This window comes from Oryzias latipes, chromosome 19 (genome assembly GCF_002234675.1).
Source record: "Oryzias latipes chromosome 19, ASM223467v1".
Taxonomy (NCBI): Eukaryota; Metazoa; Chordata; class Actinopteri; order Beloniformes; family Adrianichthyidae; genus Oryzias; species Oryzias latipes.
Genome location: NC_019877.2, coordinates 2,426,795 through 2,446,465, shown reverse-complemented (window position 1 = coordinate 2,446,465; position 19,671 = coordinate 2,426,795). Strand labels below are relative to the sequence as shown.

At 44.0% G+C, this 19,671-nt stretch overlaps 2 protein-coding genes across 3 annotated transcripts; both read right to left on the bottom strand.

Annotated features, from left to right (window-relative positions):
* Positions 1-1,688: 1,688 nt before the first annotated feature.
* Positions 1,689-5,637, bottom strand: rsl1d1 (ribosomal L1 domain containing 1). Its single transcript, XM_004080124.3, has 9 exons — positions 5,536-5,637; positions 5,171-5,310; positions 4,965-5,103; positions 4,733-4,881; positions 3,973-4,074; positions 3,654-3,747; positions 2,232-2,342; positions 2,006-2,149; positions 1,689-1,919 (listed from the first exon to the last, which is right to left on the bottom strand). Exons 1-9 carry the CDS (start codon positions 5,566-5,568, stop codon positions 1,782-1,784), a joined length of 1,050 nt encoding a protein of 349 aa, XP_004080172.1. The 5' UTR covers positions 5,569-5,637; the 3' UTR covers positions 1,689-1,781.
* Positions 5,638-5,946: 309 nt separating this feature from the next.
* On the bottom strand, positions 5,947-18,258 carry gspt1 (G1 to S phase transition 1). Of its 2 annotated transcripts, XM_004080123.4 has the most exons (14): positions 17,837-18,258; positions 17,534-17,578; positions 14,674-14,949; positions 14,564-14,597; positions 12,552-12,629; positions 12,296-12,476; positions 12,064-12,218; positions 10,586-10,726; positions 10,206-10,299; positions 9,019-9,099; positions 8,762-8,935; positions 6,997-7,086; positions 6,712-6,880; positions 5,947-6,618 (listed from the first exon to the last, which is right to left on the bottom strand). In XM_004080123.4, the coding sequence occupies exons 1-14, from the start codon at positions 18,030-18,032 to the stop codon at positions 6,566-6,568; spliced, it is 1,767 nt and encodes a 588-aa protein (XP_004080171.1). In that variant the 5' UTR covers positions 18,033-18,258; the 3' UTR covers positions 5,947-6,565. The 2 variants fall into 2 exon arrangements, with proteins under 2 accessions (XP_004080171.1, XP_011486155.1); XM_011487853.3 differs by lacking the exon at positions 17,534-17,578.
* Positions 18,259-19,671: the final 1,413 nt, after the last annotated feature.

The following is a 19,671-nucleotide window of genomic DNA, read 5'->3' as shown; positions in this document are numbered from 1 at the left end:
GAAGAGACTAGAATAAAAAGAAAGAGAAATGGATGAAATTCAGCCAAATATAAACAGAAAAACAAGTCCCGCCATTAGTGCAAATATGTGGCTCTTTTTTTGAAGCTCGTCGATGAAACAGGAAGGGGAGGAGCTAAGAGAGCTCCGCGTGAGAGGGGGCGAGTGAATATGTGACAGGGTTGCCAGATTGGAAGGTTTTTCGCACAAATCGGGCGGGTTTTTTTACTCAAATTAAGCGTTTTTTCCCCTCAATCTGGCAACCCTGTATGGAGTGATATGCGAGCAAAGAACACAAATTTGGAAGAAAAAAAAAGTTTTTGAAAGCAAAAATTAAAAAATTTAAAAGACAAAAAAAGTGAAAGCAAAAGAAAATGTTTTTGAAAGCAGATATTTAATATTTAACTTGTTTTTGTGTGCATCATGGTGGCATAAATAATACATATGTAAAAATATTACATAATTTTAACATTTTACTTGTTTAATCTATATATGCATATGTATATATATATATATATATATATTTTTTTTTTAAACTTTTATATTTTATGATATTTTATCATAAATATTTATTCTTCAATCTTTTTATGTTTTATGATGTTTTATCACATCATTTTATTTGCTCAATCTAGAATTTTTATTTTTGTATTTTATGACATTTTATCATATACATATCTGTTTAATCTAGAATTTTACTTGTATACTTTTTATGATATTTTAACACATATTTATCTTATTAGACTGTTTACGAGTATTTTCTCACCCTTGGCTGGGGTGTTTGGGTTTTATACTGACACCCCTGCCAATAGTAGGACAGGGCAGACGGTGCCTTCTGGTTTCTCTGGTTTATCTTTATTTATTTATTTATTTTCGCACTGGTGTTTGTCTTTGTGTATTTTATTGTGTGGGTTAATTTAATGTATCTTATTGTATTTTATTGCATTTGATTTTGTTTTTATGTACAGCACCTTGAGCTGTCTTTGCAGTCATGAAAGGTGCTATATAAATAAAATTAATTTGAATAAATATCCCTCCATGACCCTGCAGACAGACACTTCGCTCTCAACCCGTAAATTCAAGCTAGCTACTGTACGTAGTAAAGAAAAACTGTGAGGAAAGTATCGATCACCTCACGCTAGTATTGATACTTCACTTTGGTATCAATACCATCGATACGCAAATTGATCCATTCACCCGTTTTAGATCAAATAAATCTAAAAAAAATGAATTAGTTCTGATCGGAAACGAGTCAAAAAAGTTCAATTTAGATTTCAGAAAAGCAACATTTTTCAGATTCTTTCAGTTTAAAATGATCAATAAGAACCTTTTATTCTTTTAGTAAAAATCTCACAAATCCTCCAAAGAAATAGAAAAATATTTACAAATAAAATCCTTTCAATCAATACAATAAAATGCATGTATTGATTATTTCAATGGTATTTAGACAAATCAACTTCTACTTAAACATTTAATTGTAAAATCTGCAGAGTATTTTGTTTTGTTCTGTTTTTTTTTTTTTGGTATTGTTTTGTTTGCTGGAAAAAAGAATTTAAAAAAAAGAAAAGAAAGTAATAAAATCCTCAGTTATTTTCAGGAAACTTTTGCATTTTCCTTCCGCCTCACGGGTTCAATTCCCAGCTGTGCGTCAGCGGTTTCACATTAGAGTAGAGGCAAAGATGCAGAGACACGGATCGGATAACAGACTTTATGGGTTTTGTGGAGGAAAAACAAACTTTTCTACAAACAAACTGGACTGGTGAAGCGTCGACTGTCCGCGCTGAGAATCACTTTGCTTTATGCGCTTTTCTCTTCCCGCTGGGCGCCGTCTTTCCCGGCCTCTTCGGCCGTTTGCCGGGAGATTTGGCCGCTTTCTTCACTGCCGGTTTGGACACTTTTTGCGGCGGATTCTTCTTGATTGGCTTCTAAGATAAAAAAGAAAAAATAATAATAATAATCTGTATTTGTTTTTTCAAAGAGTTGGAGCTTTTCCATCGCGAGCAGAACCGACCTCCAGTTTGGGCTTTTTGCTGGGCGTTTCTATGGGAACCAGCTGTGGGATTTCTTCCTCCTCTTCCTTCCTTTTTGCGGTCCCGTCTTCTTGTTTTCTGCCTTTGCTCGGTTTTTTCTTTGTCTGCTTTTTGGCAGCAGCTTTCTGGAGTTCAGAAGTCAACAACGGACTTGGTGAGTTTTTACACGTGAACGACGCACGTCTTCTCCGTTTGTCCGGATCTCACCTGGCTCTGGAGAGCGTCCAGGACGGCGAGGTGGTTCAGGTCCGAGCAGTAGACGGGCAGAGCGACGGACGTCAAACTCTTTACGTGCACCGCTTTGATCACAGGTCCTTTCTGTGAGCGATAGACATTTGTTTTAGTTAAAAAAAACAAACAGAAATTTCATTGCCTTAACCCTTGTGCCATCTTGTGGGGTCCAGATGACCCCACTCCCAAAGTTGGGAGTGGGGTCATCTGGACCCCACACAAGGGTTCTAAATAATTACACCTGCAAGATAAATCCCAAACATGTCGTTATCGGGTAGAAAAACGCAATAAATGGTTACTTTGAATGTGCTAAAGCAACGTTATGACAGTATTTAACCAAACAGATGGACTCCTTTACATCACTGACCAATCAGAGGGAGCGCTTTTATGTAGACGAGGGTCATTTGGAGCGTAATTTAAGTTACGTTGAGTCATATAAATGAAACTGTTGGGAGTGACGTGGAAATGACGTCTTTGGTTGTTTTTCTATGGGATCATGTATGTCAAACTATATCGTCATCCCCATTGATTGTATTGATCACTCAATCGCGAGGCCCTATAAATTATCTTCATTATATTGTAAAAAAATAAATAAATAAAATAAAAACCAAAAACATTTCATAACCGATAGACGATCAAAGACACAAACTCCCAAGAAAAAGATTGGCGTTGTACGGCCTGCAGACGCTACCCACCCTCACCCACTGGCCGAGCTGCACTGGTTAAAGCTGCACATGACAAATGGCACCTTTCTGTTGGTTTTATCTCCATAGCAACCATTTGAATTTTCGCTCAACCCAAGGTAACGAACAGGTCGAAGTCATTTTCAGAAGAATCTGTAAAAGTTAAACTTTCGTATTTCCTTGGGAACCGTAGTTTTCGGCGAACCAAGCCCACATTTCTGACATTTCTTAGATCCAACAATCCATGTTCTCAATTTTTTTTTTTTTACAATATTCCGGTGAATGTGCAACAGAGAGTGCCATATCCGAGAGCTCGCCACACCAACGGCGTTCTTCCTCCTGAGGTCAAAGGTCAATAAAAAGTTTGGTTTTTGGTTGTAGACTTAGGTTGGTGGCGTGTATTTGAAAATTCTTTCATTTTGAAAAACCTCTTTTGGATTTAGAATTTTTCCTTTAAGATATTTTGGCGTCCTTCATTATTTGTCGCTTTCTCTCGCCGTGATGTCATCGGCCCAGGACTCTCGGAGGACTTCTTTTTTTACTTTAGATTTTATTGAGTTCGAAGCGTTTCATTTCCCAGCAGCCTCATGGGTGAGCCATTGACGGGACAAAGCATTTCAGGGTGAGTGTGGTTTTGTTTTTGTTAGAACGGACGAAGGCTTCTGCGCCGATGAACTCAAACAGACGAGCAGAAAGTCCGCTTCTTTGGACTCACCATCCGGATCTTGGACAGGACCGTTTGGAAGACGGCCTGGACGTTCTCCGTCACCTCCTCCGCGCTCATGCTGGAATGCCCCACGTGCGCTAAACTGCAACACAATCAACCACAGGCGAGGGTTCAGAGCTGAGGGGGTCGATCCCCCTCATCGCTGTTTCAGAGTTATAGCGACGGTCTCCACGGGAAGAGGTGGCCCGACTGGATTTAGGGCGAGTTTCCGCAGCCTCCAACCGGGTCGACCGGGTTGTACCGAGGTGCAGCCAGAACCCGTCTGGTCCTCTTCGGGTTTCGAGGACAGAGAAGCGGAGCGGCTCACCAGCAGCAGCCTTTGTTGGTCACGCTCAGCCGGGTTCCCTGGACGACTCTCTGCACGTCTCTGGCCAGATGTTTGCTCTGGAGGTCCACGCAGAGCGGCTCTCTGGAGGAGACGGGGGGAAAACGGTCAAAACGCGAGCAGAGGAACCCAGAAGTACACCCAAAACAAGCTTCTAATCCTGGGGGGGCAACATTTTATGTGGTGTGTTTTGGTAATCCACCTCATAAGAGAAAGAGATAACATAGAATCTGGATGAAGACGAGCTTTGATTTTGATTGAAAACTGTTAGATATTAACTGATATAAATGAAAACAGAACATTTTGGCGTTTTTATTTCAAAACTGTGTCAAATTACAGGGAAAATAAAACATTATTAGGGGTTATCAATGATTTAGTCCAGTTTGGGGGGGTCAGATTAAACAGTTTATGGCCCCCGGCCCCCTGTTCTAATCCCAACGTTTATAGACGAAGTCTAAGGGGAATTTCTGATAAACTCCTGCCGCTCTGCAGAAACTATGTCCTGGAAAACGACATAGGTTTTTGGATTTCGGCTAAATCATAAATAATAGATCCGCGAGATGATTTTTTAATCCACAATGTTTAAAGACTTTATGATAAAACAGCTCAACGTGGATTTCTTTTTCAAATAAAGTAAACTACAATTTTAAGATGTTATTTTTAGAGCCGCTGTTCCATTCAACAAAAATCAAAGGATTCTGTTTGTACATTCATGTGTCGGAGGCCAAACTCCCGTTCTCACCTCTTTCTCTTATAAAACTCTTTCCCGAGCTGGGATGGCAGCAGGCGGCGGATCCGGTCATCCGAGAGGAACACGTCAAAGTTCCCCAGGAGGCGCCGCTTGGCCTCATACGGTTTATATTCCGCTTTCAGCATCTTGTAGGGAATAATCTGGAATAGGAGGAGGTGAACCCAAACAGGAATGGTCAGCATCAGGATCGGGATAAATGGTTGGATGAGATTTAGTTCAGCACCTCTGATATGCCTTTGACTCCTCTCTCCTCCAGCAGCTTCTTGTAGAACCTCTGGGTCTGCTCTGACGTCATGTTGGGTTCATCTCTGGTGAAAAGGCAAACCTCGTCCGTGTCGGTCCGCTGGCCGTGAGGCAACGGTCTGCGGAAACACTCGTATGAGAACCACACACAGAGGAGAAGGACAGCCCCTTCTCGTCCAGACTCACATGCGGATCGTTTGAGCGCGTTTGGGAATTTTCCAAAGGGTGAACTGCACGCTGATCTTTTGAGCTTCGTCCAACAGCAGGGAATTTGTGCTGGGTTGAGTTTTTAGAAAGGCCTGCAGGGCCTGAACGGCTTTTTTCACCTACAAGGAACATAAACTTCCATTAAACACAACAAAAATACCCTTAAATCTAACCCCAAATACGTTCCTGTATCGATGCTAATTTAGCTAGCTAAAGTAGCTAGCCAGTCAGTGACATAAAACGTTTACGTGTTGATCAAAACCGAGTTCGTTTTTAAGTAAAACGTTTTATTTTTCCTTCGATATAGCGTGAATACAAATCGGCATGAAAATAAAAGTTTTTACCTGCGATCGGTCCAACACAACTTCATCCGCCATGCTGTCGGCTACACGTGCTTCCGCTGCGCAGGCGCACAGTGCCGGAAAAAGGTTTACGTCACAGGAAGAGCCATGAAACTTTATTTATAAGTGAAAAGTAGAAAAGTGACAAAAATGACTATTTGGAGGTAAATTGTTTCAAATAGATATACTATTGAAAATTGGTTTCTTATATATACATGAATTACAAACGTTTATAATTTATTTCAACATTATTAAAAAAGTTTTTAAAACATTTATTTAAAAAATGTATATGTTTTAGGAAACAGTAAGTTTTAATTTTATTGTGCAGAATATTTCCGAATATGTAAAAGATACAGTACATTATATGGTAAATAATGGGAGGTAATGAATAAAACAAACAAACAACAAACAAGCTTGGGTCATGATCTTTTATTTTCCGTTTGGATTATGTAACAGCGATGTGTCTGCCTGTGTGAGTTTCTCCTTGGATCATCAGAGTCACACTGAATGTATGGTCAGTCCAATGATGCCTTTCTCAGGTGGAGGAGAGACCAAAGTCAAAACTAAAAATCCCGATACAGCAAACCTTAAAAACCGAATCGCTCGGAGCCCCGACTCCTCTGTCACAAAGGGAGGTGAACTTTGAATGGTTAGAATTTGCGTCTCCTTTAGCGCTGCGTCTCCGTCCTAAAAAAACAAACAAACACAGAGCATCGCCAGCCAACAGCACAGCAGAGCCTGGGGTACAGAGGGGGCGCGTGGAGCTACATTAGTGGCATCGCTGAGCTCTCAATATGAGAAAGCTGACACTCTGGGCTTGGTCTCTCGTTTCACATTGTTCATCATAAAAACTGATTCAGTCTCGATGTTTTTCGGTGGATGTGACGTTGTCCCCCGTCTCGGCTCCTTCCTGTTGTTCTCCTCTTCGGCAGAGTCGTGTGTAAAGAGAGAGCAGCTGATTGGGTCGGCTCTGGCAGCGTTTCTCCTCTGATAAACGAGTGGAAGAACTCCATGCATGCTGCCGCGCCTGCTTTTAGTCCTTTTCCGGCACCAGCTTCAGCACTTTGCCGATGGCGATGGTCTTGCCTGGTGGTGGAAGCAGAAAAGCAGGATGAGCGGAAGCGGCAAAAAAAAAAGAAAAAAAAACAGGAGTTTGAGGGTTCGAAGACCCCCTCCCACCTTCGTCTCGCAGCGTGAATCTCCCCATCTGAGGGAAGTCTTTGAAAGTCTCTAAGCAGATGACTCCCGCCGCCCGCAGCCTGGCGATGCACACCTGGTCCTGCTTGACGAAGCGAGGTCGCGTTTTGCTCTTGTCTCCCGTCTTTTTGTCAACCAGACAGATTAAGGCCTGCGGACAAAATTAAACAGCCTCTGCTCAACAACCGTCTCATGGGAGGAGGCCACGCACCCATCCAGGTGGAAGGATGCAGTTGCCATGACGACTTCAGAGAGAGCGTCACTCACTGTGATCTGAACTTCTTCGATGCAGGTGTGGATGTGAAGGACCGCGTTGTACCCGGGACAAATGATGGACTTGTGCTCGATGATGACAATCTGAAAGGACAGGAGTTCAATCCAGACGTTTGCTCAAATAAAAAGCAGTTTAAAGTGTTCAACGTCGTATGCGGCTAAACAAGTGGGCGTGTTTTTTTTTTTTAGGAGTTTTTCCTTACCGCGAAGCGGGGGTCTAAGGGCAGGGATGTCTAGTTTAGTTTAGTCTGTTTAGTTACTACTGAATTCTATGTATTCATGATCCTTTTGATTTTATGTTTAACCTTTTCAATTACCGATATGAAGCCCATAGAGAGAAGACTGTTGTTGGGAATTAAGTCTGTACAAATAAAGTTGAATTGAAACAGTCTCAGAGAGAGAGTAGACAGAGAAACAGATTCCTCCATCTCCTTTCTGGCACTTTAACTCATTTATTATGAACACACAAACAGCGTAACAACATGAACGTCACTGCTCTTCATAGCTCTCTCAGTGATGCTGAAGGATTCAAGATTTCACACTTCCCATGAGTCTTAGTGGCTGTAGGCGGGGCTAACCCCCAGGTTGCCACAGTATTAACTTTGCGCCGAGGCGGAAGTAATGTTAGCCGTGAGTTTCCTCCGAGGCGCTACTATGTGACGGACAGTTAGCATGTCAACATTGGGCTAATGCAGATGCCAGGCCAGATTTGAGGACCCCCCATCTCCTTACGCTCTCCTGTGTGGGGGGGACAATTTGACTTTCTTGTCAGCATCCATGAAGGAAGAAGACAGTTGGATAAGTGGAATGCTGTGTGTTGACATTGTTACACAAAGATAGCGTAACACAGTCACACATCTAATCTGTTAAACTTAAAATGGCATCACCGACTGGAACAATCGGGTTTACAAGAAAAAAAAAGGCCAGTGTTAAGAATCTTTTTGGTTCCTGGCAGCTAATAGTTGTTTCTTATTTTATTAAGCAGATCACCTACATCGGTCAATTTTATTTACGGTCATGTAAAAGCAAGAAATGCATTTTGGAAGTCATTTCTTTCTGTCATAGTTTTTTGTACCAAAACAAATACTGAAAATAGAAAAAAATGGATTGATAAAAACTTTATGAATCTCCCAAGGGAGAAATTCAGGTGTCCGGCAGCAAAACACACACAATAAATAATAAATAGTTCATAAAATAGCAGTTGACATCAGGCAGATTTGTTCAACAGCAGTACCGAACCGAGCCCTTTGAGATTTTAGCGTATCGTTATCAATTACTCACTATGACTGTAAACAGAAGCTTCCCAATACATGAGGAACAAGTTTACATTTAAAAAATAGTGTTTCTGAAAACAGTCCGAAGGAAAACTGGAGATTTTTTTTTTTTTTTAAATATCAGACCGATAAACTCAAATTCTGTAAAAATATGGGGCATATACAGGTACCAGCAGTGATACATTGCCCATCCTTAGTGGATGGGGTGAAGGATGCAGAGTCACCTGCGGCTCCAAACAGAACCTTTCAGAAATCTCTGCTCTGCATCCCTGTTGTCTTTGTTTCACAGACTTAAAATAAAGATTTGGCCTTAAATCAAACCGGTTTGACGCACAACCACAACGCCCACTTGGACAGACTCTGGACTCCATCTCTGGTTTGTGTTGCCATGCCGACTTACAACAGGATGTCACCAGTCTCCGGTTTATCAGAGGAAGAATCTAGAGACCTGGGCCTTCAATGGGTGTCGCTGTAGGTGTCTTTACCTGCGCATCGAAGGTGCGGCCGGAGTGGCAGAGGTTGTCGGGGCTGCAGAGGATGAAGCCGGGGAGGATCTCCTCCTCCTCGATGCCCTTCAGCCTCAGCTTCAGGTTCTCTCCTGGAGTGGCGTCGTCCGTCTCCACGTCGTCGCTGAGGAGGCTCAGCACCTCCACCGTGTGCTGCGAGAACAAAGGCGGAGGAGAAGCTGAGCGGGAAGCTCTCCGGGGGCGGAGAACGCGCTCCCCCCACAGAGGACGCTCACCCTGTTCGGCATCATGACCAGCTGCTGGGCTTTACTGATGGAGCCCGACTCCAGCTTCCCCAGGATGACCGTGCCCATGTCCTGGGGGGAGGGGTGACAGAGAACTGTCGTTATTCAAACAGGTCCTTCAAACTTCTTTATTTAAATAGTTGTGTCCAATTTCAGGTTTTAACAAAACAAACCCCAGAAGTTTTCATTCCTGAAATAAATAAAAGCAGCTTTTCCGTGGTTTTATTTCCATGGCAACCATTTCATTTTTTGGTCATCTGGAGGTGAAGAACAGGTCGATGTAACTTTCAGAAGAATCCGCTAAAGTAAATTTTTGGCCTTCCTTAGCAACCGTAGTTTTTCGTTAACCACGCCCACATTTTTTATGTGCTCTTATAGCTTGATCCAGATATTCATCTATGCATTTATTTTTTACAATATAACAGTAAAAAACAAAAAGGTTCAAGCAACACAGATTACATTTGTAGACATTAACCTGATTTAACCCGGTGGTGGGTGTGTGTGTGTGTGTGTGTGTGTGTGTGTGTGTGTGTGTGTGTGTGTGTGTGTGTGTGTGTGTGTGTGTGTGTGTGTGTGTGTGTGTGTGTGTGAAATTCCGTGAACAACAAAAGTTTTCATTCCTACATTGTGGAAAAATGTCCAAAAATAAATATAATTTTTTTTTTTAAAATCACCAAACTTGACACCTTGCCTATAAACTTCCTTTGCTATCCCCGACACGTGTTTTTGTTTGTGGACTTTGAACCATTTTTTTGAGATTTTGAGATCTTTGGTGGTTTCTGCTTCTGTGATGTCATCTATGGGGGTGCAAGGGTGCGCGTGGGTCTGGGGAGGTTTTCCTATTGTTTTTGTATTCTTTGTTTTGTTTTAGTGGGTATGTTTTTGTAGGAAAAGCGCTTCAGAAGTAAAGTTTAATTTGGGCTTTTTCAATTTCCAGCGCGTGAACATTTTGGTGAGTTTTTGAGTATGGGGGGGGGGGGTTCAGAAATACCTGAAGCCTGACAGAATAACCAGCAAAACGTTGCTTCACCAACTTTAACTTGAGCTTACGGTCCAAACGCTCCAGATTGAAGAAGATAAACACTGAAACCTCAGACCGCCGAGGCGTTTGATGGAAACCCGTTCCCGCCCACAGATCAGAGGCTCCTCCCCCTCCTCGGGACACGCCTGCCGCTCACCTTGTATTTGTCTACGATGGGGAGTCTGACGGGTCCGTCGCTGGATCTGTTGTAGTTTGGCAAACTGTCCAGGTGGGGGATGAATGGCAAACCCCTGGAGAGGAAGGGGCGGGGTTAGTCCGGCCGACCTGCACGCGCTCAGTCCTGCTCAGGTGAAACTTCAGCTCCACCTCCGGCGTTTTCTATCAAATCTGATTCCCAATTTTACATGACAGCTAAATTGATGCGACAATAAGGAGCAGCTTTTCTTTTCAGATCTCTCTGTCACAAAGACACCAGAGTTTTACTCTAAATGATGAAGACGATGAAGAAATTGGAACGGGGCTTCACCTTTGACCCGCAGGTCCGGCTCTATCGGTTGGCGACGGAGGCCGACTTACGTGTACCAGAGGCATTCAGGCACGGGGTCTTTGAGGTTGGCACCTGTGAGGCCGGAGCAAGGCATAAAGTGGATGTCCTTCTTGGGGTTGAAGCCCACCTTCTTCAGAAATGGCACCAGCTTCTCTTTGCACTCCTCATACCTGGAAAAACACGGAGACGTCAAAAACCAACATCTACCGGGGCCGCAGGAGAGGTCACGCCCCACCGACACGCAAAGTAGGGGGGCGGAGCCTAAGATTCAGAAGCACTGTGGGCCCATCCTGTGAAAACCAGAGAAACAGGAACTTGAAGTATTTGGGGGAACCGAGACGAGCCGGTTCAGGCGGTCTGAACGCCTTCGCAGTGAAGCATCATGGGAGTGTCCAGCCAGCAGGAGCTCTGGAACTTCAAGGTTCTAAACCTGCCGGCTTCTCTTTTAAGTGCTGCCCGAATCCACGATCCCTAGAAATTTCCCAGAAGTCTCTGTGAAGAACCAGCGTGCCTTAATGCTCACGTTTGGCAAATGTGGACCACAATGCATTGCATTTGAACAATTAATGGAGGGGGAAAAAGCACGCAAGTGGATATTTTAATAAACGATCCAAGTTTTCATCATCAGAACACAGTGGATTCATAAAAAGTCTTCATAAAATGTTCCTATTTATTGGGTTTTTACTTTGGGAAATTGGTGATGTCATTTTTACAGTTAAAAAAATAGCTAGCATGGTGTCCAAATGGCTTTTAAAAAATCCAGGGCACTCGACTAGACAATATTTTGTTTTTTTTTAGTAGTTGGGGAGTATGGAGGGAATTTCCTAAATTCATAGCAAAAACTGTCCCTGTAGAAATAAGTAAATATTTCCTACAATTTTCCTTAGGGCAAAAAAAACATTTGCTAGCAGTTCTTAATAAGGACTTTTATTTTGAGAATAAAAACCAACATAATTTTTTTTTAACCAAGATTGAATATCTTGCAAGACAATTTTTCTTCTTTTGGCGTTAAGATAAGAGTTTTTGCAGCGTATCGTTTTTGCAGGGCGGCGTTCTTCCTGTGCAGCGTTTGACTGCCGCTCACGTCACAGCGCCGCCACAAGTGCTGTCAAAATTCAACGACTCCTTTAAACGCGGCCAAGCAATACAACCTTCTTTTATTGGTCTGGTGTAACCTTCTATGCTGGCCATATCCCAAGATGCATTGCAGCCGAACCCGCTGGCGGACTGTGAAGCGGGAGTTGGAGATAATAGCTTTTTATATCTACACCTCCAAGATCAAAAGTTGGATCGAATAAGCCAGGAAGATGGTGAGCTCCACGCCCGGTTCACTACTCCTCTCTGTTCGGGACTCACGGTTGCTAGGCAACGGGACATTCATCGATGTAACGGCTGGAATCATCTAAAGGATAGAGTCATCCAAATTCACAGCTGTTAACATCCCGCCTGGCTGCGGCCGTTGACGGACGCGGCCCTCGCTTTCGGACACGCCCACAGAGAACGTCACCTGTCTAGGCTCCAGTTGACGGTGGGGTCGTCCATCTTGTTGACGAGGACAATGAGATGTTTGACTCCCGCGGTTTTAGCCAGCATGGCGTGTTCTCGCGTCTGGCCGCCCTTCTCAAATCCGGTCTCAAACTCCCCCTTCCTCGCCGAGATCACCTGCGGGAGAACGCGGTCAGAACCCAACATGCAGACGTTCTGGTGCTGGGCGGAGTTAGAAAGCGCGGCGGCCTCACCAAGACCGCCAGGTCGGCCTGAGACGCCCCTCCGATCATGTTGGGGACGAAGCTCTTGTGCCCGGGCGCATCCAGGATGGTGAAGTGCTTCTTCTCCGTCTCAAAGTAGGCTCTCCCGACCTCCACCGTCTTCCCCTTGTCCCGCTCCTCCTGGTTGGTGTCCAGAGCCCACGACAGGTACCTGCAGGAGCCGTTCGGTCAGCAGCGTTCACGCCATCCGACAAAACGGCGTCTCAGAGAGAAACCTCTTCCTCACCAAGTCTCCCGGTTCTTTTCTTTTGCTTCTCGTTCGTATTTTTCCAGAGTCCGCTTGTCCACCATTCCAGTTAGGTACCTGACAGGAAGAAGACGGAAAAAAAGCCACGTCACACGTCAAACCGAACGTCCTCAGGACGAAACCCGGAGAACATCCTCCAGACACATACAGAAAGTTTGGAACACGTCTGCTCCATCTGACACGGGTCTGATTAGAGAGGATCAGAAAAGGAAAACCGAAAAACAGGAAGAAGTCCCAGATCCCCACATTTGTGTTTTGGTTTCCTACAGATAAGATCCACTTTGCCGCAAAATCACGGTAAGTTGAAGAGATGACATTTAGAAATCGGAGCTTCAAGGTCGCTTTGTTGATTCTGCTCCTCGAGTTCAGGCGTTTGTTTTTATGCAGCAAGAACTATGATGCCGGCCTTGGAAGACAACCGGCCGGCTTAGCGGGCGTGTATGCGGTCGAATCAGGATCAGCTTGAAGTGAATGACAGTTTTAAAACTGAAATAAATAATAAACAGTAACATAACAGGGAGTGGAAAATACAGTATAAAGTGCAAATATGTCTATTTAAAAATTAAGAGTAATTAGAAGGGCATCCTTTACATGTGTATCCAGTCGTATTTGTACGGGTCAAGGGCCGACGAAGTGTGCATTATCACTTTTTAACGTACGGCGTGGAAGCCTGACGTCTGTGAAGTGCGTTAAAAAGTTATGATGCACACTTCGAAGGCCATTAACCCAAGAAGAAGAAGCCGGCGCAGTGATACAGAAGATGTAAGATAGGCGACCGGAACTTCTTTTTCGGGTGTGCGGTTATCACTTTTTAAATGCACACCCAGCAGCCAATCAGAATCGAGTATTCACCCGGACCATGGTATTTGTATAGAAGTGCATCTCCTAAGTTTTCTTCTTCCAAACAAATTAAAATCAGTATTCATTTATTTAAAAAAAAAGGCGCTTTTTATGTGCTTCTAAAAAAAATTAAGACCAATGTCCCCCTCTCCCTCCCTTCCATTCACACATACCCCACATGACCCCCCTAGTATTTTTTTTTTCTGTTTTGACTACTCGACATAAATCAATTCCAAATCTAAACTTTGGGGTCAAAACTTGTACATTTAAATTATTTAACTTTTTTTTTTAAAAAACACTAAAAACTTGAATTAAAAAAAGGATAAACTATTACCAAATGAAAAATATTGTTTGTTATTATTATAACAACTCCTGCTGATTTCTTTGTTTTTCAGCGTTGATCCTGGTTTTTCATGGGGGCGGGGCTTTAAACTCATTGGCTAAGTTCCGGTGACATCATTTTCACCCCAGAACAGCGTCTATTGTTGGCGTCACCCGTGTCATCCCCCCCGATGTGGAGCCCGGCAGCGATCACGTTGGTACGTCACCAAGACCCCCGCCTCTCACTGTCAATCATGAGTTTAAAAGCCACGCCCCCACGCAAAGAATGATCAACCCCAAAAACGGAAAATTAGTCAATTAAAAGTGTAAATTGAGAAATGAGCGAGACAAATAAATAAAAGTTCAAAGTACAAACCAGCAGCTGTTTCAGATTGACATTAATTTAAATGTTACAAATTTAGTTTTATGGTCTTTCTTCAAGTTTACAAAAATATCTTTAAATTTGATCTTGTTTTTTCAAAATGTTCAATATTTCTTTCAGCATTTGGATTCAAACTGTTTTTAAATGCGTTTCAACTCCACAATCTGGTTTTTCATTCACCTGAACCGGATTCAGATTTGACAGCTTGGATTTTCAAAATAAAATCAGCGCGAGTCACAAAAAAAGGTTTGAGAAAAATGAACAAAAGTTCCGTCTTTTCCAGTTTGTCGCTAAAATCTGCAGATTGTGACCTTCATCCTGTAGATCAACGGTTGACAAAGCAGAATAAGAACAACAGGAACGTTTTCAACGACCTGCTGACGTCATCCTGCTTCAAAGCTCTGATGATGTCATGATGAAACCATAAACATCAAAGCATTTTACTCACATGATTTGTCCTCCAATGGTCGACTTTCCAGCATCTGATAAACACAGAGAACAGCCATGACTTCAGGGTTTTTCTGCAGACTAAAGACCTCCAGGACGGGCGACACGCACCCACATGACCGATGAAGACCACGTTCACGTGCTCCTTCTTGGGCGCGTCGGGCGGCGGAGGCGCCACCTTTGGTACGGGCATCTCCTCCTCTTCCTCCTCCATCATCATCATCTCCTCGTCTTCTCTCCCCGCCGCGCCTCCCTCCCCGCAGGGCCTGTCCGTGCCCAGGTCCTCCTGGCCTCCGCCGCCCTCGCCTCCCCCGGGCTCCTCCTTCTGCTCCCACGTCTCCTCCTCCGTGGTCATGTCCGCCTCGGAGTTTCCGTTCTCCACCGGGGCTGAAGCCACACAAACGCACAGATCCGGTCAGTCCGGGCTGGACTTGCACTTTTTCCTTTTTAGCTTCTCCTTCTCAAAAAAAAAAAAGAAGGTTATTAAGAGAGGACTATGAAGGATAATATAGAATGTTTTGAATTTCCTATAGGAACTCAACCAGGAGAAAAAACTCCCTAGAAACATCGAATCAGCTCTGGATTCCCACAGTTCCAAATTTTCCAGCTCAGTGACAGCGCATAAAGATTTTTTTCTTCTCGTTGACCGATCTTTATTCATAATCAGGCTGTGCAGATCGACTTCTGGGGACGCAGAACCGTATCAGACCGAGCAGAAGGTTAAAAACTGGACTGACACTAAGATTTCTACCATTTTTACACCTTTAGACCCCACCGGGACGTGTCTGTTTTGTGGCTAAAAGTGCAGCAAACGAGGCGGAACTTCAATAAAAAACATGTGAGAAGTGCAGCTTCTCCGTGGGTCATAAGTCCACGTTCTGGCTTTAGTTGGTGCTGAAAACTGTCTTCTTGTGGCATTTTTCTGATGAAAATTACCCAATTTTTCAGAGCATGAGCTGCAATTTTTTGCAAAAAAGATGTAATAAAAGTTGAGTTAGAATATTTAAAAACTGTTTGATGTGTGTTCGTTGTGGTTTCAAGATGTTTAACAAGGACGACTCATCGTGCGCTGAGACGCTGTCACTTTAACCTAATGCCTCATGGGAGATGTAGTGCAAACAGCCGCAGAACGCAGACAGACTAGCATCTCTGAGCTTCATTGTTTTGTTCACTTGTTCCACAGTCCGATAACGGATTCTGTGGAAAGCTACACCGCTAAAGACGAGCTTTAGCTGCTATTTTTGAGCAGAATCGGAACAAGGAAGTGAAGAATTTAACCACTTCTGATTGGTCAGACTGATGGCGTATGATTAAGCCTCCAAGAATGATTGGTGGAGACAGTTAAAGGGGCGGGACTTTTCCGAAAACAGCTGATGCTACGGCTAAATGGCGGTACCGTCATTCTTATCAAAATGTATTTAATAGAATCAAATAAACACAAAGAAAACAGTATTTTATGATCTTTCATATTCCTAACTACTCAGTGTTTTATCTGTTTGGATGAACACAGAGCTGAAATCCTGGAGATGGGAAATATTTTTAGATCAGTGAATGAGAGTAATTTCCCACTGCACACTGGTTGAAAAACACTGCACTAGAGGGCATAGCAGGTGTGTTTCCGAGTATTTTCTACTGACAGCAACACAGAGGAAGCAGCAACGAGCAGCCGGTTTGACCCACGGACTTCACATTAGACGAGCAGGGAGGGGCTTCTTCTTCTTTAGCTACTGCTTACTGGCGCATGTCCGTCACCTGAAGTTGAAAGCGGCTTGGTGTGAAACAGCAAAGTGGTGCAAATCTGCTGAATCTGGCTCTATTCTGATATCGGACAGACTTGGTGTCGTGACACAAACCGCAATTATTGATTTCAATTTCCACGGTTGGCAATTTTGTGGCACTTCCGTGACACAAAAGCGGACGCCATCCATAGATTACGACAAAATCCGAGTCCCCCGTTTGGTCGAGGTTTAACCCGATTTATCTGGCAACGCTACGCGTTTTATAGGTAAAGCCCGAACATAGCGACGTGTGAACTTGATGATGGGAAGGAGGGGCGGGGTTGCTCCACACCAAAGGTCCCGCCCACAATCTGAGGGGACATTTCAAATAAAGTCCTGCAACTCTGCAGAAACTAAATCCTAGAAAACAAAACCGGTTTAATGATTTTGGCTAAAAATTGGCAAATATAGTTAAAGTAGATCAAAAGATGATTGGAGGGGAAAGTTTACAATCTTTCTGTAACCCTTGTGCTATCCTAGGCACTTTAACATTGGGAGTTGGGTCATCTAGACCCACTAGCCAGTGCTCCGAACCTTTTTTCTTCAATGATTTGTGATCTTCAATGGTGTCCATGGATTACATGAAATCTTTCCACATTTATCCACCTTTGTCATGGTAGGGAGAACACGTCAATGTAAGGATCGGGTCATCTGGACCCCACACGATAGCACAAGGGGTTATACTCCAATTGTGTGGCTGGGAGGAGTGAAACTGATTTATTTTCCTCCCCTTTTCTTTGAAGTCTTAGCGTTTTTAAGGCCTAATTTCCTCTTTTAATTTGCTTCCTCTTATGAGGAGATGAACTTTTCCTGCAGCAGGAGAGTGGCTGAGTGACACCACAGATAGGTCAACATCTCCTCCTAATCAGATGTTTGCACGCGGCTCTGGGGGCCACAGCGGCCCGGGGCCTCCCTGCATGTGTCCCTAATCTCAGCCTGTGTCCGTGGGAAGTCTATTCTGGGCAGGGGCGAGGGAGGTTGCATCATTTTTCTGCGTAGGCCCGTGCACATGGCTTCACACCGTGCCGGAGCCCGGAACGCGGGGCACGCGCTGCTTCGGCTGGAGCAGGCAGCGCGTGCCCCAGGTGTCAGGTGTGTCCGGGTGGAGGGGGGTGACCACCTGAGCCGGGAGGGGCCGGGTATAAGTCAGCAATGAGAAAGTGCGGTGTCAGAGGTTCGGCGTGGGTGCGTACCGGCTGCGTCCGCCACCTCCATGCTAGCAGCGGGGTCGGGGGAACCTTAAAGGGGGAGAACAGAGTCAGTCAAACTTTTCGCGTAATCGTGTTTAAAGGGTGACACGGTTTCGTTATGAACGTCTCTGTGATCCAGATAGGCTATGACACAGTTAGCAGGCGCGACTAACACGTAGGCTGACTTGTTAGTGAGTTAAGAGGCGCGATAACTGAGGTTGGACGACTTTCAAAGCTAACTTAGCTAGCTAGCAGCATGCTAGCTAGTTCGGCTAACTTCCATGCCGCCGCCTGGGACGAACTCACCGTCAGAGGCCGGCATTTCCGCGGCGCTGGCTTGAAGGAAGCTCGGTACAAACTCCGGGGCGTTGACGTTAGGGACGAACGGCTTGGCGTTGATGTTGAGGCCGGCGAAGGCAGTCTGGAGCTCCGCCGCGGGAGCCGGGGCCTCGCCATCCTCCTCCAGCTCCCATGAATCCGGGGCTGTGTCTCTCGAGTCCATGGCTGCTGCTGCTTCCAGAGTTGACGACGCTTTTTCCGGCCGAGCTGTCTGGGTCTTTTTTATTTAAGTTTGGTTTAAAGGCAATCTGTTGCTGGTGGGGTTCAGACTCCGAGCAGCAGGTTTGGTGAAGTTCCCATAGCTCTGCTAAGCCTGGCTTTGATGAGCATATGGATCCCGCAGCTCACGCGAAGCGACGCTTACGAGCTGCACTGCCGACCGCTGCCGCTAGGGGTCAGCAGGGAGCCACAGCTCCACGTTAACCCTGTGCTTTCGAACATTAACTGTTTATGATCACAACTCTCCTATATTTTTAAAAAGTCCATTCTGGTGAACCATGCAATAAAGCGAATCAAGGATTTGGCATATTTACAAGAGAAATAGGTTGCCCCCTTACTATTTAATTTACACAAAGTAATCTGAAACGATCAAAAACAGACAATATAGAGCAGGGGGGTGTCAAACTCAAATACAGTGGGCCAATTCTAATGCACATTGGATATGATCTCCAATTATAATTACACTGTGGGCCGAATTTGGCCCCCGGGTCTGAGTTTGCCACGTGATACAGGGGCCCTAAATGCATATTGCTTCTAAAAAATTGTTATATTTAGCTTTCCTTCATTAGTACCCATATATTTCTTCGTGTATTTACTTACTGTTTTCCATTTTTACAATTTCTTTTTTTTAAACATTTCGCAGGCCTTGTTAATACTGGGAATGACGACCTGTTTCTGGTCTGATTATTATGCTGTCTTCTTGAGATGCACCTTGTGATTCTTTCTGTGAAAAGTGCTCTAGAAATAAATACATTCTACTCTACTTATTACCTGCACCTTCTTTATCCTCTGTTGGCACTATTTATCTCTATTTATTGTTCTGACCATTGTGTTATTTTTTATTTTGCTTAGGGGGTTAAGCATTGGTACCGCAGCAAATTCCTAGTCTGAAACTGTTTTGTTCACTGACAATGGTAATAAAAACCCCTTGAATCCTTATGATAGTTTTGAACATGTTTTTAAGTCATACAAGTTCATATTACATACGTTTCTGTGTGTTTTGCACTCCAACGGGTTCACTTTAAAATAGTAATTTATTAAAAAACGGTTCAATTATGTGCCCCCTTTAAAATATTCATTAATAGTAATAAACGTACCCTGTAAGCTTACAATCTTTCTTTTAATGTAAAGCTTTGAAACAATAAAACTCTGGCTCTGTTTATTTAAACTATGATAAGTTCAGAGGGGAACCACCCTCTTTGCCCCTTTTTGAGTCGCCCTCGCTGGCCGTTAGATGCCCCTTAGCCTCCCCTTCTGCCTCTGCCACCCTGGTAAGAGCTGGACGTGACAAATTCTTTTTTCGAAATGGCAGCCTTTCTGTTGGTTGTATCTCCATAGCAACCATTTTGTCTTTTGGTCGCCTGGGGGCGACGAACAAGCCGGTGTAATTTTTGGAAGAATCGGCAAAAGTAAATTTTTAGGTTTCCTTGGCAACAGAAGTTTTTTGTTAACCACGCCCACATTTTGGATACATTCATATCGTGTGTTATATCGTTTCAAATCGGCTCGACGCAGAGATTCGTGTATTACATTTTCATAACATTCTGATAGAAAATGTGAGAGCAAGAAAGGAACGCCATTCT